Source organism: Dromaius novaehollandiae, chromosome 1, assembly GCF_036370855.1.
Source record: "Dromaius novaehollandiae isolate bDroNov1 chromosome 1, bDroNov1.hap1, whole genome shotgun sequence".
NCBI classification, from domain to species: Eukaryota; Metazoa; Chordata; class Aves; order Casuariiformes; family Dromaiidae; genus Dromaius; species Dromaius novaehollandiae.
In genome coordinates this window covers 123,903,658-123,918,084 of record NC_088098.1, presented here as the reverse complement: position 1 = coordinate 123,918,084, position 14,427 = coordinate 123,903,658, and the positions used below count along the sequence as shown (strand labels likewise).

The window sequence follows — 14,427 nt, the reverse complement described above, 5'->3', positions numbered from 1 at the left end:
CTCCAAGCCTACCTATAATAAGAAGAACAACTTCCTACATGTAAGACAGTTGGCCATCTATATGTTAGAAAGAGTTATTACTGAATGTACTTTTTCTTCCTTTACAGAGCTTTGTTTACTGAGAAAATCCAAAGATTTCCCACAGGTGTCAGTGGGAAATGTGAAATGTTGTGTTACTAAATAATACTCACTATCACAACCAAATCAGAAGGGAGGTTTTAGACTCACAAAAGAAAAGCCCCAAACAGTAATGTGACGTGACGATATTTATTAATTCTAATTAAGGTTAAAAAAAGGTTCACAGCTGTCAGATAAAAATATCTGCAGAGCCTATTGAAAAGGGAACTTAAGAAGAAAACCAAGGGAGACAGTCACCACAGAGGCACTTGAGAAAATGCTACAGTTATAAAAGGCACAAACTCATCACGCACACAGAATATATATTCCTGTAAAGTGAAGTCACTTTTTTTTCCAAAACACAGAGGCAGGCACCACTTAACACTGACCTGTACTTGTTCACAGGAGACACACTATAAGCTGCAGTCTATGACAACGCAAAAATGATTCCACTGCAGAGATACTTTGAAAGCAGGATCACTTTGGCCATCTCGTTTTTATCTCTATTGAAGAACAGACTGTGAGATCAAGGTGTTCTTAAGGTGGAGATGTAAAAGGGAATGTTAGTTTGTTTAAAGGTGTATTCGTGGGCACTTGTAATCTGAATTTTAAGTGCGTTTGATTCTTTTCTGAGAGTACTGGCAGTTCTGTTGTCATTTAATTCTGGCTCCCTTTTGCACCAAAGTAGTCCGGTAGGACATAGAACTCCTCCTTCTTCAAAAATATTTTTCTTTCATATCTCAAAAAAAAAAAAAAAAACCTTACAGGTTTGTACTTTTATAAAGCTTACCTAAGTGAAATCATAGTCCCACTGAAGGAGCAACAAGATTATTTCAATAAAAGCCTCTTGCTTCTCATCCAGGCATTGGGTTCCAATTATGGACAATGCTAAGACATACATTTAAGTGTCATTAATGTCTTTGTCTTATTGACAGCAGATGTGCTATTTGGAATCAAGATCTGCATTGAGAAAAAAATGTACCATTTAAGGAAAGGCATGGGGCTGATTCAAACAGTTCCCTCCCTTGATACTGTTGAGTAGTTTATACAGGTAGCTTTCAAGTACTTTGGTTAACACAGATTTTCACACCATGACCTGACATTTTCTGCAACATATAATTGCTATTGGAACAGTATACAAGCAAGTGAACAACCTTTTATAGCAAACTAAGATCCTTAAAGAATATACATGATTACACAAATCACTTCATAAGAGAAAAACATGATTATTTTCATGGTTGTTTCTATAATGCATTTTATGAAGTTGGAAAACTGCTGGATTTTTTCATGATGGTGGATTTCTCATCAAACATGTTAATAAATTATGAATAGGGCACAATTGAAAACTTTTGAGTGTTTTTACAGAAGTGGCATTCAGACCTCTAAGATCCATAACACTTGGTTAGAAATCTCAGGGGATCCAAATTTAATTTGGGATTTCAGGCAGCCCCTACTTTTATTTGTGGCAGATAGCATAAGAAATGCTTTCTTCATGGGCTTTTCTTTTTCCATTTTGTTTCACTTTGAAACTAAGAAAGGTTTATATCTATACACACATCTTTTTAAAAATTGACCAACCTCATGAAAAGCTCTGGTTATGATTCAGATTAGTGCCAGCTGTGCCTAAATTCTGTTTTTCCTTGGGTTTTCTGCTCCTGTGGCACAGAGCATTTTCTTGTTGGACTAGGAAAAAAGTCTTCCAGATTCAGGAGCAAAAAAGACAGACAGATACATTTTGTACATGAATAAAAGCAATCTGTCTTTATCAAGGGTTTGCTCCCCTTTCCAGATCTGCAGAGTATTTCTAGGGCAGAAGTGGGACTTGAATTTCAAGTAGTTTTGGCAGGGAAGTCATTCTGCAAATGCAGCAGTTCTTTGTATGTATGTATTACATAAGTATGTATTCACTGTCTAAAACTTACAAATACTAGACCAAGACTTTAAAAACATCTTCCCAAATTTAGCTTCTTATGTCTATTTTTTGGCCTGAGAATTATCTAAGCTGCAAAAGCTCTGAGCTTGTACAGTTCCTATTCAGCTTTGGGTTCTTAATTCTTTCAGTAAATAAATCATAGAGAGAAAGCCCACATAGAAGTACTTTAGATGTACTTTGGAGTAGACAAATGTCCTAGCCAATTACTGCTCTGTGTGATATAATAAGAAAGGCCATATGTACAGTACTGCACTGTTCTTCTGACTTAAGGATCTTTATGTCTGAAAAGTTCCCTGATGCATTTTAAAAGGCTGTTATGAGGATACTCTTTTATGGTAAAATCCAAACTGCTGCTACAAAAAGATTTTTAACTGGCACATCAAGTTTAAAAGAACAAAGTCTAAGGGCCAGAACCTGATGCGCTACTCACAAATATTACAGCTTTAAGTAGTTTAGTGGATTTCCATGGGATCATTTGGAAAGTAAAGTGCTACTCAGCATGAACAAGGATATCAGCCCAAAAAGTCTGCATGAGAGTGATGATACAATTCCTCTACCGTCTGCTCACCCCAGTCACTGAATATATTGTTATTACACTTCCCTCCATGCTTTTTTTTTAATGCAATGTAATTTCTTTACATATAAATCATCACTGGCTAAAGGGAGAATTGCAGCAGACGGACTCAGGAAAATTCCAGCTTCGTAAATGTTCTCAAACTCCATGTGCACTGAACCAAATCCTGCCCTCAGTTATACCTGTGACTTCCTGTTGTGTCTTGCACAGATATAAAACAGCAGAATAATCTAGAAAAAGGTACTGTGATGCTTGCAGGCAGGCACCTAAGGTTTTGGGGGATTTTTTTTTGCTGGTTTACACCATTTGAAAGGTACTAAACAAGGGAAGGCAGAAACAGCTGTAGAGGACTATCTTATCTATGGTGCCGTTTGAACTCCCTGTCATTTATACCCTTGATTGGCTACCAAAAGTGCACAGTCAGTACAACACTGCATAGCAGGCTGAACTGGAAGTGCTAATCACATTGATCTTGTTGTTAGGAAAGACTGAAGTTCTGAATTAAGCTGAATTAAATCAAGTTCTGAATTAAGGTCTGTTCAGCATGAAGCAAGCGCTGAGACACAGATAAAGTTTCTATTTATTAAGCTAAAGCTACATTTTCAAGCCCATTGTACCCTACCAGACAAGAGACAGCCCCTGCCTCAAGATGTTCAAAGTCTAAATCTAAGTTGATGAAGGAAGGAAGGAGATAAGAAAATGATGTAAAAGAGCTTTTATGGCCTACTTTACAGCTTCCTGGGACAGGCAGAGGTTAATTTGTTCCCTTGATATCTTGCACAACTTAGGCAGGTAAAACCATGGAACCATAGAGGCACTAGACATGGTGAAAAATGCTCCAAAGGCTACATCTGTACCCTCATATTAACACACAGCTCCCAGTTCACACTCAAGCCCAACACCGTGCTCAGCTGTATTGCTTTACACATTGGCTGTGGTCTGGAGCCTGCCAGTTTTCTCGGCAGGCGAGATCTGATCCCACACAGGGACACACGAGCTCTGCCCTTGCAGGCAGTGTGAGCACAGCTGGGGATCCTGAAATTCAACTCCATTGCCAAAGGTAGCAAAGACATTGTCTTTAACTCACTGTGGGACAACTATGTCATTGGAGATGCTAATAAACTATGGGCATACTTGCACAGTTTAGACAGATAAATTTAGACCACCATTTCAAACGGTATCCTGACCTGTTCTTTAAGTGCTGCCTGGGCTTCAGACATTTGGGAAAAAAATTAACTGAAAGATTCCCACCAGCAACTTGCATGAACTAATCCATTATTCTTTAAGCTATGAATTTCTTTTCTCAGTCAGAGACAATGGGCAGAAATACAGCTAGAGATGGACGTGCCTATGAAGACTTGGACTCCAGGGTCTGGTTTTGATGCAAGAGTAAAAATGACTGGAAATCACATCAGAACTGGCTTTATTGAGGTATTTTGTCACTTCTGTTCTGAAGTACGGATTAAAAACCTTACGGTGATAATGCTTGACAGGGTTTTCTAGAAATCCAATAACAAAAAATTACTGCTAGAAGTAGGCCTGGATTCAAGGAGTTCTTTTTTGGTCTGAATCCCCTTTATTTACACCTCCCTTCTAGCATCTTCTCTCTACTGTTTTCTCCTCTTCTCCAGTCATGATCTGATTCTGGAGATAGGGAAGTACATGCCAAAAAAAACTCGAAAAAAAAGAAAACAGCAAGTGTGAGGCTTTTTTTGGCACCTTTTTCAGTTTCGAACCAGAAATCCTTTTTTGTATGCAAATAGCCCTGCAGCTGCCACAGAGGTGAAGAAAGTGGCAAATCCAATCAGCTTTAGCAGTCCTGGTATAGATGGCAAGTTCCTCTCCCAAAAGGTTGTAGTGATGGGCAGAGCTGGCACATCCTGTGGGGAGACCATCCATTATTAACATAACATAACCACCACGAGGGGCAGAATATAAATCTAAAGCAGAAACAAAAGTGAGCTGAGACAGCTCATGTTATCAAAAGGTACAGGGCCTCAAAATTTTCTTCTCATTTAAAAGGAAGAGGAAAAGACAGATGAAAAGGATTCATAGGCTGGTTAAAAAGTACAATTCTTTTTGATTCCATGTTACTGAATCAGTAGATGGGTGCCCTCTCTGGATTTCTATCATATTTCTGTTTAGGAAAGGGTAGTTTTGGTGAGTAAGGGAAAGATTATGGTGGTTTTGGTTTAGAGAACTTAACTAAAAACAAACCAACAGAATTTTATCTCATCAGCAGTATCAAAGAAAAAAAATAATCCACTTAATCTACAGAAAGACTTACAGCTGATGCAGGCTCTGGCTTCCAAATTTCACTGTCTGGGATTTTCTTCATAGCAAACAGTATCTGAAAATAAATAACATTTCCTAGTAAGTAACATTCATTCCTCTAAAGGGCAAAGGGTTTGGGTTTTGATTTTCGTTTTAAAATGTTACTGGCTTGATTAAGATAACTTAGCAAATAAATCTCTGTGTATTCAAATGTCAAAGAAAACCTGATCTTTGCACAAATCATTTCTGGGGAGGCCTGACATTTAGTAAGATACTCCTCCTAGGGGAAAGCAAAAACAACAGAAAAATCTCTCCATGCTTAATTATTCCATGTAAGGTGTCAGAACTTGACTAGTCCTATGGGAATAAGGTGATATGAGCATGCCTAAGAGTTAAGTAAACACTTATGGCAAAGTGAGGTGTGTATCAAACAGCTACTGAATGGGCAACCTATATAGGAAGCTAGGAGTCATTTGTTTTGTAAATTTTACCGTGGTGTAGGAAGAGGAACAGGATCCTGTGAATGATGACAGAACCTCATTTTCAACCAGAGAAAAGCAAGATTAAAAAGAAAACTTTCACAATGGAAAAGTAACTATTCATAGTATCAAAGATACCAGAGATAAGGAGGAAAGCAAAGATTATCTGAAACGATAACAATGAAAGACAGCAAGATGAATTTTTTTTTTTTTAAGTAAAATAAAATGAAGATGATGCTGTTAATGTTTTTTCCTATTCTAGTCCTTTGTAGATTTAACTAGATTTGTGTTCTTTTAAGATGGGCTTTTATTTTAGATAAGACTCAGGAATATTGTTAAGTATTCTATCTAAAATGGCGAGAAACATCCCTGCATTGGATTTTTAACTCTCACAAATAAATGAGAAAAAGGAAAACAACACATTTTTACCAGTCAAGCTCATTTTCCAACTTCTCTGCTGAGGCCTGTGGAGGTTTTGCTGTAATATATTTATCTCCTTACCTTAGGGAAGTCACGAAGTGCTACCTCTGGAGGTTTTCAAGAACAGGTTGGGTATAACCTTCATATGTGGGACAGTCTAGGTACAGCTGATCCCTGTCTCATGGCATCAATAGGGACTATATGAACTATCCAGATCCCTTACAGACCAGTTTCTGGTCTATGACTATAGGTTGTATACATAACGTTCCCTTCACCTCATAAAAAATGATGAGATTTCTCTTGCTGCTACGGAAACCGCAACATTTATGAAATATATTTGAGGAACTCGCATATTCTTGTCAAGCAAGATATTTAAGTCTTTGTATAAAGACTATACATAAGGCACTAAATCAATGGTAATGCTCAGAAACAGTTGAAGAAGGGACTTGCTTGGTCTGCAGACCATCAGAACTGAGCCATTACGAATGAGGCTAACTGCCATGATCACTCAGTATGATGACTAACATAATGTACCCATTTCTGGGGGAAAAAAAAAAAATGTCTAGGTGAGAATCTTCCTATTAAAGAATAAAAAAATATGTAATTCCTGGAAACAGAGAAGAGTTTGATAAAATAGCCAGAGTACATTCTAAATACTCCAAATCTAAATGCAAAACCTTAATTCTTTTTGAAGGCTATCCCCTTTTTAGAGATTTGCATCAAGATTTTGGAATGCCAGAAGCTGGCAATGCTCAGTCCCCATTTGGTCTCTAACCAGTTTACATAGGATACTTGACAGTGCCTTTTGCTTTGGGCTTGTGTCTGTACCTCTCTGGCTGCTCTTTCTCCAGCCTGTATGGCCCCCTCCATGTATCCGCTCCACTCGGTGGCTGTCTCCGTGCCAGCAAAATAGATCCTGTCAATGGGCTGCCGAAGAATCCTTGAGAGGGACAAGCAGTAAGTCACATCCTCCACATCAAGAAAAATGACTAAAATCCTTGGGCAAAGATTAGAATAAGAGTGTTTTAAATAATCGTGAGCACTTAAAGATAGTAGCTTTGGGGGCTTAAGCTGGAGTCCACATTGCACTTCACTTCTTACAATAGACACTCCAGTGTTCATAGCTTCTGTATATTTAGACTGTGATCCTTGTAATGCTATTTCCAGATGTCAATCTAGCACTCACGTAAGCGTAAAGGACAATTAGTCTGAGATGAGACTTATTCTATCTTACGAGTTTAGCTAGCATCCCAAAAACCAATGCCAGTCATCACTGGCTTTCCAAGACTTCACAGTGCAGCATTTTATAGTCCCATGATAGCTAAGTAACAAGAAAAAAAAAAGAGGGGTTTTACCCTTTATTGTCTATTTCTTGCCAGAACTTGCAGTAATTAGTATCACAAAAATCATTTTAAAAACTTAGGGCTCTGTATGTTCTTCACTACAGCTGCTTCATTGCTCTCAGTTCTTTCTAAATTATGACGACTTAAACTTCAAGGAGGTCTATGTCACTACATTAAAAACTAGGTATTTGAAAGGCAATCACTGATCTGACCAGTAAGCCTTTTTTCTTTTTGGTAAATCTTACTTTCATGAAAAATCATAGGTCTGAGAGGCCTGTGGACAATGGCACACTGATTAATGCAGTAAGCTTTATCTGCTAAGAGAAACAGTCCATAGAAATCACTCATAACTGTCAGTGTTGGCAGGACTTAGTTCTCTAGCAGTATTTATAAAATACCAGTTAAAGATGTGCTGGAAATGGTAACAGTGATCTCAAATACCAAAAACCTGTTTTGTAAACAGATCGTGAAAAATTCCACACTCCCTTCCAAGAATCTAGTCAGTTGTATTCACTGAATAACAGAAGTTGGGGGGGGGGGGGGGGGAAACCCTAATGTTACTGTATTCATCCATCATAAAGCCCAATGGAGAAAAGTGGTAGGCTATTATATCTGTTTAAAACATTTCCCAGTGATTTTAAAAGTATAAAGCCAGTTGAGAGACAGAGGAATTACGACCCTTTCTGAGGTTGTTCATTAACTTTTTCTTATCGTACTGCGCTGAAGTCCACCATTAATAGACATTGTACCTTCCATACTGAGTCATTATGCCTGGTGGGAAATATGCTGTGTAGCACCCTCCAGAATACTGCTCTTCACACCAGTTCTTCTCTTCATAATGCACTGGCTGCAAAACAGAGATTAATTCACTCGAAGGAAGGACAAAGTCCTGAGGAAACTAACAAAAGAACTGAGTAGACAGCAGTGAAGAGTAACTTATGATTTGCTGCACAACAATGCCTGACAAGATGAGCACATTTAACAAGTTTCTTAACGCAGCATGGATCAGACATAATACACCTTAATTTTAGACACAGCTGGCTATTTTTTGTAAACAAGCTAGTATGGGCATTGTAGAACAAAATCTTCTTAATCTGTAAAGCCATGTAAAATGAAGTTAACCTCTGGTGTAAACAGGTGTAATGCTCATAATATGCACATTGATGCAAAGTATGGTACTTGCATAGTTCTGTTGCTACGTTTAAAGTGACATGATCTCCAGACTCATATTGACAACATTCAGTTCACCTGAAATTGCCCTTAAAGGGTAATGGACACTGATGACATAAATCAAGTGTGAGAACCTACAAATCCAATCAGTTATTTACCATTACAGGGAAGGCAAGGGAAAGGCAAAAAGAAAAGTGTATGCAGCAATGGATCTCAGCAACTAGCAAGAGAAGAAACTTTATGCTGGAGACAGACTGAGAAGGAATGGCAAGCCTGTTGCATTTGAAGACAACTGAGATTTATGGCATATTAGTAACCACTGTGAATATCACCCTCAGCACTGAAGCTGGAATACCGTGTCTGTGTTTTTAATTGTTTCATAAAACCATTCTTGTTCTCACTGTCAAATACAACATGAGATTTGCCACAACATTCTCTCTACTCCTCTACAGAAAGCAATAAGCACCCCTGCAGCAGGTACCTTTCCAAAATGCTAGGGAGCACTGTGCCAGAACACAGCTGCTTTCCAGTGTCACTCTGCTGTTCCCCATTTCAGTAAGTCTGACAAGAGACACTGTGTTTTATATTTTGTTCTTACATGTAAAGCATCCTCTGATCCCAGGACCCTTGCATAGAGCTCACACAGCTTCTTCTTCCTATAAAAGAAAAGCAACAAAGACTTCACTGTAAGGAAAGACAAAATAAACTGCTGCTAATAGGCTCTAGTTCTGAGAGAATAAGTATTAACATCTGCTTAAGCTTGAGGTTTCAGCCCTTCAGGGTCTATCCTAATTGCTCAGACTCTGGACCAGATCACTTTAGAAATAACTCTATCATTCAATAAACTCTTGCGTTGTAGAAGTGCCAGTTATGCAAGCTGTCCCCTTAACACACCCCTAGCAGCCCACATTCATATATTACCCAAAGGCCCTTTGGGCTGTCAGGAAAAGAAAAAAGTGAAGCTTTGTACTTTTTATCTTAACAGATAGCCTAAGTTATGATTTGTTTCTACAAAGGCACAGGTATTGGTAGCCTGAGGACCTCAAAGAATCAGTACTTTATTTATGTATCTATAAAATCTCCTCCTGCTTTAGTGTATGAGTCTACAGATCCATGAACATACTTCACTCTGTATCAAACCCTAAATGCAATGAAGTTTGTTCCTACAAGCTGTTGGGTCTTCCTGTTTACTGCTAGCTGCACTGCACCACTTCCCAAACAGACCAAGATGAAGATGAAACAACAGTTAACAATTATGAAAAATGAACATGTAAACACAACACTAGAAAGACTTTGATTTATTTTTGGAAGTACGCCCTGTGCTCCACAGAAGGCTATGCTGGGCACAAGGCACAGCAGAAATACATCAGTCCCAATTCTGTAGGTGTATAGGCTACATTTACAGCTATATAAACATACCAGCAATCCATAAATATGCTCCAGTATGAAGGAGCCCAGGTCTGCAGGAGCTCACCTATAAGCAGCTGAACTCGAAGAAGGGTATAGAAGGAGGATGAGAAAAGAAAAGAAAACAGGAAGAACAGAAGGGCCTTGGATAAGGTGATCTTCTGTGCAGGTTAGCGCTTGAGAAGAAAACATGGAGGCTGCAAATATTCAAAAGAGCCATGGCAGATTTCACTGTTCACAGGTGACAAGCCTGGCAGCAGTCCTGGAGGGCAGGAGAAAAGTGGCCCTTTCCCTGCTCCAGCAGTAGAAATGCATGGTGAGACAGTGCCTGGCCAGAGGGGCTCCTAGAGCTGCCAGAGGTAAATATTGACACCCATCAGCAGTCAGGGGGTGAGGGAGATCCCACAACAGCCATAACCAAATGGACCATGTCCTCCCTCTCCGTCTCTAAGCAATCGCTTCTGTGCCCTGCGGACCACCAGCAACCCCACAGTGTCTGAACCAAATGGAGCCATTTCAACAGCACTTTCCAGCAAAACATCGGGCTAGGGACTGCCCACCTTCCCTCACAAATGCCCAGCACCTTCTGCTTTCCGGCAGGTTGGTCACACCATGGGGCTCACAGGAAAATGAGCATCACATTGGGATCCATCTACTTCTGCTCCTCTTAGCCCCATGACAGGGGTGGGGAGAACCCCTTGAGATCTGCCTGTGCCCTGCCCTTTCTCCAGGTGCGAGTCACACACCCTCCAAAGAGCCTGAAAATGGTGTGACAGAGGCTGTCAGGCCAACTGCAGGGCTCCAAGAAGATGCAAGTTCACTGCTGTTTGCTAACTATATTGCAAATACAGATAAAGTTTCTTTAAGATAGCTGTGCAAAAGTAAATATTTACTTTCAGGTCAACGAGCTCTTCAGATCATTAAGAAATTTTGACCTGGTAAGGAGTTATTTAACTGATAACAAGGTCTTATTTGGGGGGGAAAAAAAAAAAAAAAAAAAAAAAAGTTTGGTTTCCAAAGGGTTGAATTGTACCAATAATAATTTGTCAGTAAGGATATTTCCCCTAACAAAAATAATCATTGGAGATGTGTTGGCCTATTGCAACTTCTGTGTCTTTTGTCCTAGAACAGTTTAAACATGTATTTATGGCTATTGCTAGCATGGAATATACTGAATACAGCATATGTAATGAGTAAAACCCTCATTTCTTTGCCTTGGACTCAACTGTGAAATTGTCACCAGAACTGAATAAGGCAAATGTTATGTCTAGAGCTGGCCAGAGAGAGTCCTGTTGAAAATTAGCGTGCTCGGTGATTCCCCGCTGTGATGCAGAAGCGCACGTGCAGACAGTCAGCTTTTCTCCCTGGTCTCACTCCCAAGGCAGTGCATGATGCCTCCACCTTCATTGCAAAGCTGTGAAAGGTAGGGCCTAATCTAACCACTCCAATTGCTTATTGGCACCTGGCCTCGGAACACCAGATAGAAGGTAGCAGAGGGTTTCACTTCCTTAAGTCTGACTCAGGCTGCAAAAGTTTCCATCTCCTCTCGTAACTGCTGTTCCAGTCCATAATTTGAAATAGCTGCCACAAACCCTACGTTCCACTCCTCATATACAAGGACTATTGAAAACCATACCCATCGCTGACAACGTGATAAAGGGGGAGCCCAGGTCTAGTTGACTGGTGAGCACAGCATCTCAACAGACAGCTGGCCCACCCTGCTCTTCTGCAGATTGCCACAAAAAGCCGCAGTCAGAAGAGATTCCTCCCTGCAAACACCATAGCCCTCATCTAAACCACACGAACTGGATGCATCCTCGGTGTGCACTGGAATAACATCCAGGTTCACATTCTACCTTTTCCTGGACTCTGGTTTCCCTTGGAAGGACACTGATACTTTTGTACAGGGGAGAAGTTATAGTTTAATCCAGCAGCCTCCTGCCTTGGCAGGCTGGGACAAAGAATGCAGGATTCAGAGAAGCACCTCCGGCCCCCAGGCTGGGGTACATCTATTGGGTATCAACCCTAACCATTTCTTACCAAAAAAAAAGTCTTTCCCAGTCTAAGGTTTATGCCTCAAAAAGACAAGTGTTCAAAATCCTTCTGTTTAAAACTTAACTATAGGCAATAGCAGAGTCAGATAATCATGCTAATACTTTCAATGCCCACGTGAAAGCAGCCTGTCTTTCACAGTGCCTTATAAATAGCTACAGCACCCCTTCATTTCACAGAAACTGAAGCTGTTCTTAAATCCTGCAGATGCTCAGATGCATCTTGTATGTTGGCACACAGTGCAAGATGCCATTTGGCGTCTATGATGGCTTGAGATGCTGAATGCACTGGCTTTCAGAATACCTACGCTCTTTTTAGAGACCCCTCCAGGAGGTGACTGACTATTTCAAAGCCTAAACACTGAAGAAAAGGCTGCCTTGTCCGTTTCTGCCAACATTGAAGGAGCTCTGTTGACCAGGCTGTCATTTCAAGAGACTGGGGTATTAACAGCCCCTTTTAGGCCCATTATCCACAGACTGCAAGACTATCTACAAAGCTAATTCTGAGATGACAACAACTTTTCTAGTTAGGCTAGATATTACTGTAAAAATGTTTATTTGGACACTCAGTATTCCTTGTGACATGCTTTAAATATAAATGTATTTTCTCCATGTCAAAATAAGGCTCTCATATTTGCACTACTTGTAGCTTTTAATTTGATCAGATGCTGTGAATCGATATGAGGCCAAAACTCATTACTCTAAATCTTATGTTAACAATAGAGGAAAGAGAATTACTGTATGCACGTATGTGTTTTCACAAGACAGTAGAAGAAACCTTCATCTGTGGTCGAAGAACGTTTTTTTCTACAACTGAGGGTGGAGAGATGGAGGCAGCTTTTTGACCCCTTCAGGATGTTGAGATCTGATTCATAGCAGCTACATCAAGACTGCACTGGGTTACAAAGGCTGAAAAGACCCTCTAAGGGCCTGACTTAGGATGATTAGCAAAATCAAGCCCAGTGGCCAAGCCTGTCCCTCCTGGCAAGCTTTCAAAGTGCTCAGTGCACCTGCAGGAGGCCAGAGGGTAACAGTGGGGGAATGAGGCTGGTACCAGACCCCTTCTATAAAAAGTGACCTTAGCAACCAGCCTAGAGCAGCAGCTTAGGGTAGTTTTTTGGACTGAACACATGTAAGCAGAGCAGCCCTGTTGCAAATTAAGAACCTGGCCCAGAGAGTTTCTAAAGGGCAGGGACTAGGTGCCATGTTTCCTGCCAGTGTGGAAGATGGCTCCATGTAATTCCCACAAAAACAAACAAGACAGCTTCTTTCTTAGAGTGGCATTCCTGTGTACTGTCACAAAGTTACAGACAACTTCCTTGGAAACAGGGCATTTTTTTTTCCTGCTCTGGTCATTTAAAACACAAACTCAGATTCTATGCAAGCCTTCAACGTTTGCCCTTACCTTTCTTCTTTTGTGAGGTGCATCAGTCTTCTACACTTTCGAGCGAGAATGAAGCTACAAAAAAGGAAGACCACAAACAAACGATTAACTTTCATTACATTATTACCTGTCCTGAATTATTTAAAATGGCAATATCTTATGATTCCAACTATCTAGCATCATTACAAGCTTTTGGGTCCCTATCTAAAACATTCATTTCACGTCTGTGTGTAATGGTATGTGCTATGCAAGCTCTCACATTGGTCCCTGCTTGCAGAACTCACTGTACAGGAAACCACTCTGTGGTCTGGTTTAGAAGATTTGTATGAGCTGTTTTCTGATGCCCTAAATTTCATATAGAAGTACCTGTGGGCATATAATAATGAAAAGTGAAGCCGGGGATGAAACTGGCAATTATTGTTCAATAACTTTTTAAGATAGAACTGGCTGTTTAGAAAAAAAACAAATAAAATATAATTCTAGAAAATAAATTTTCATTTAAAGAACCAGAAGTTTGGGGGGAAGACAAAAATATTTGGAGAAAATTTTAAATTTCTGCATTCTCCCCCTTCTTTAGTCTCCTTTCTTCTCTCTACTCTGCTTTCTATTTTGCCAAATGAAAAGGAGAAGATAGGGAGAAAAAGAAAAGAAAAAATAGAATTTCACTTTTTGAAATGTGCAAATAAATTGTAGCGAGAACTTTTTTGAAGGAAAAAAGCTATAGAGCATATTCATCATACATTGAGCAACTGAACCCTTCAACTGTGTATTTTACTAAAGTTTTCCTCTTCAAAGGAGCAGATTTTCCATTTAAATTATTGCCTTTAAGACAAAATGAATAGCCATTACCTAGACACCTTCTTTGTCTCTTACCCTATTATGGCAGGAAAGCTGCCATCAGGCTTAGTATCATCAAGCGTCAGACCAATTGCAGCATCCTCATCTTCAATGATCATGGTACCACAATAATCTGGTTATCATACAGAGGAAAGAAGTTAGGAACCAGGTATTCAAACACAGGAACAGGCTCTGGAGAGTCTGAAATATTCAGAACGACTGGAAAAAGCCCTGAACAACTTGATCTAAATTGGCCCTGCTTTGAGCAAGGTGTTGTTCCAGATGACATCCAGAGGCCCCTCTCGACCTATACGATTCTCTGATTTTGTGATTCTAATATGGAGAGATATGAAAATGAAGGAAAAGAGAAATAAAAAAAGAAGTAATGCCAACTCCATCAAGTGACAAAGATTACTGTGCAACTCCCTTGCTGATCTG

The 14,427-nt window shown here is 39.8% G+C and overlaps 1 protein-coding gene across 2 annotated transcripts in view; it reads right to left on the bottom strand.

Moving 5' to 3' along the window:
- Nucleotides 1-253: 253 nt before the first annotated feature.
- MAOB (monoamine oxidase B) overlaps nucleotides 254-14,427 on the bottom strand; it is a 51,094-nt gene continuing 36,920 nt past the window's right edge. For both annotated transcript variants that reach the window (XM_064497376.1, XM_064497383.1), the window contains exons 9-15: nucleotides 14,026-14,122; nucleotides 13,174-13,227; nucleotides 8,909-8,966; nucleotides 7,890-7,987; nucleotides 6,626-6,737; nucleotides 4,912-4,974; nucleotides 254-4,504 (exon numbers count right to left, since the gene is read on the bottom strand). In XM_064497376.1, coding sequence (XP_064353446.1) covers nucleotides 4,349-4,504; nucleotides 4,912-4,974; nucleotides 6,626-6,737; nucleotides 7,890-7,987; nucleotides 8,909-8,966; nucleotides 13,174-13,227; nucleotides 14,026-14,122 — 638 coding nt within the window. In that variant the 3' untranslated portion in view covers nucleotides 254-4,348. The remainder of the gene's footprint in view (nucleotides 4,505-4,911; nucleotides 4,975-6,625; nucleotides 6,738-7,889; nucleotides 7,988-8,908; nucleotides 8,967-13,173; nucleotides 13,228-14,025; nucleotides 14,123-14,427) is intronic.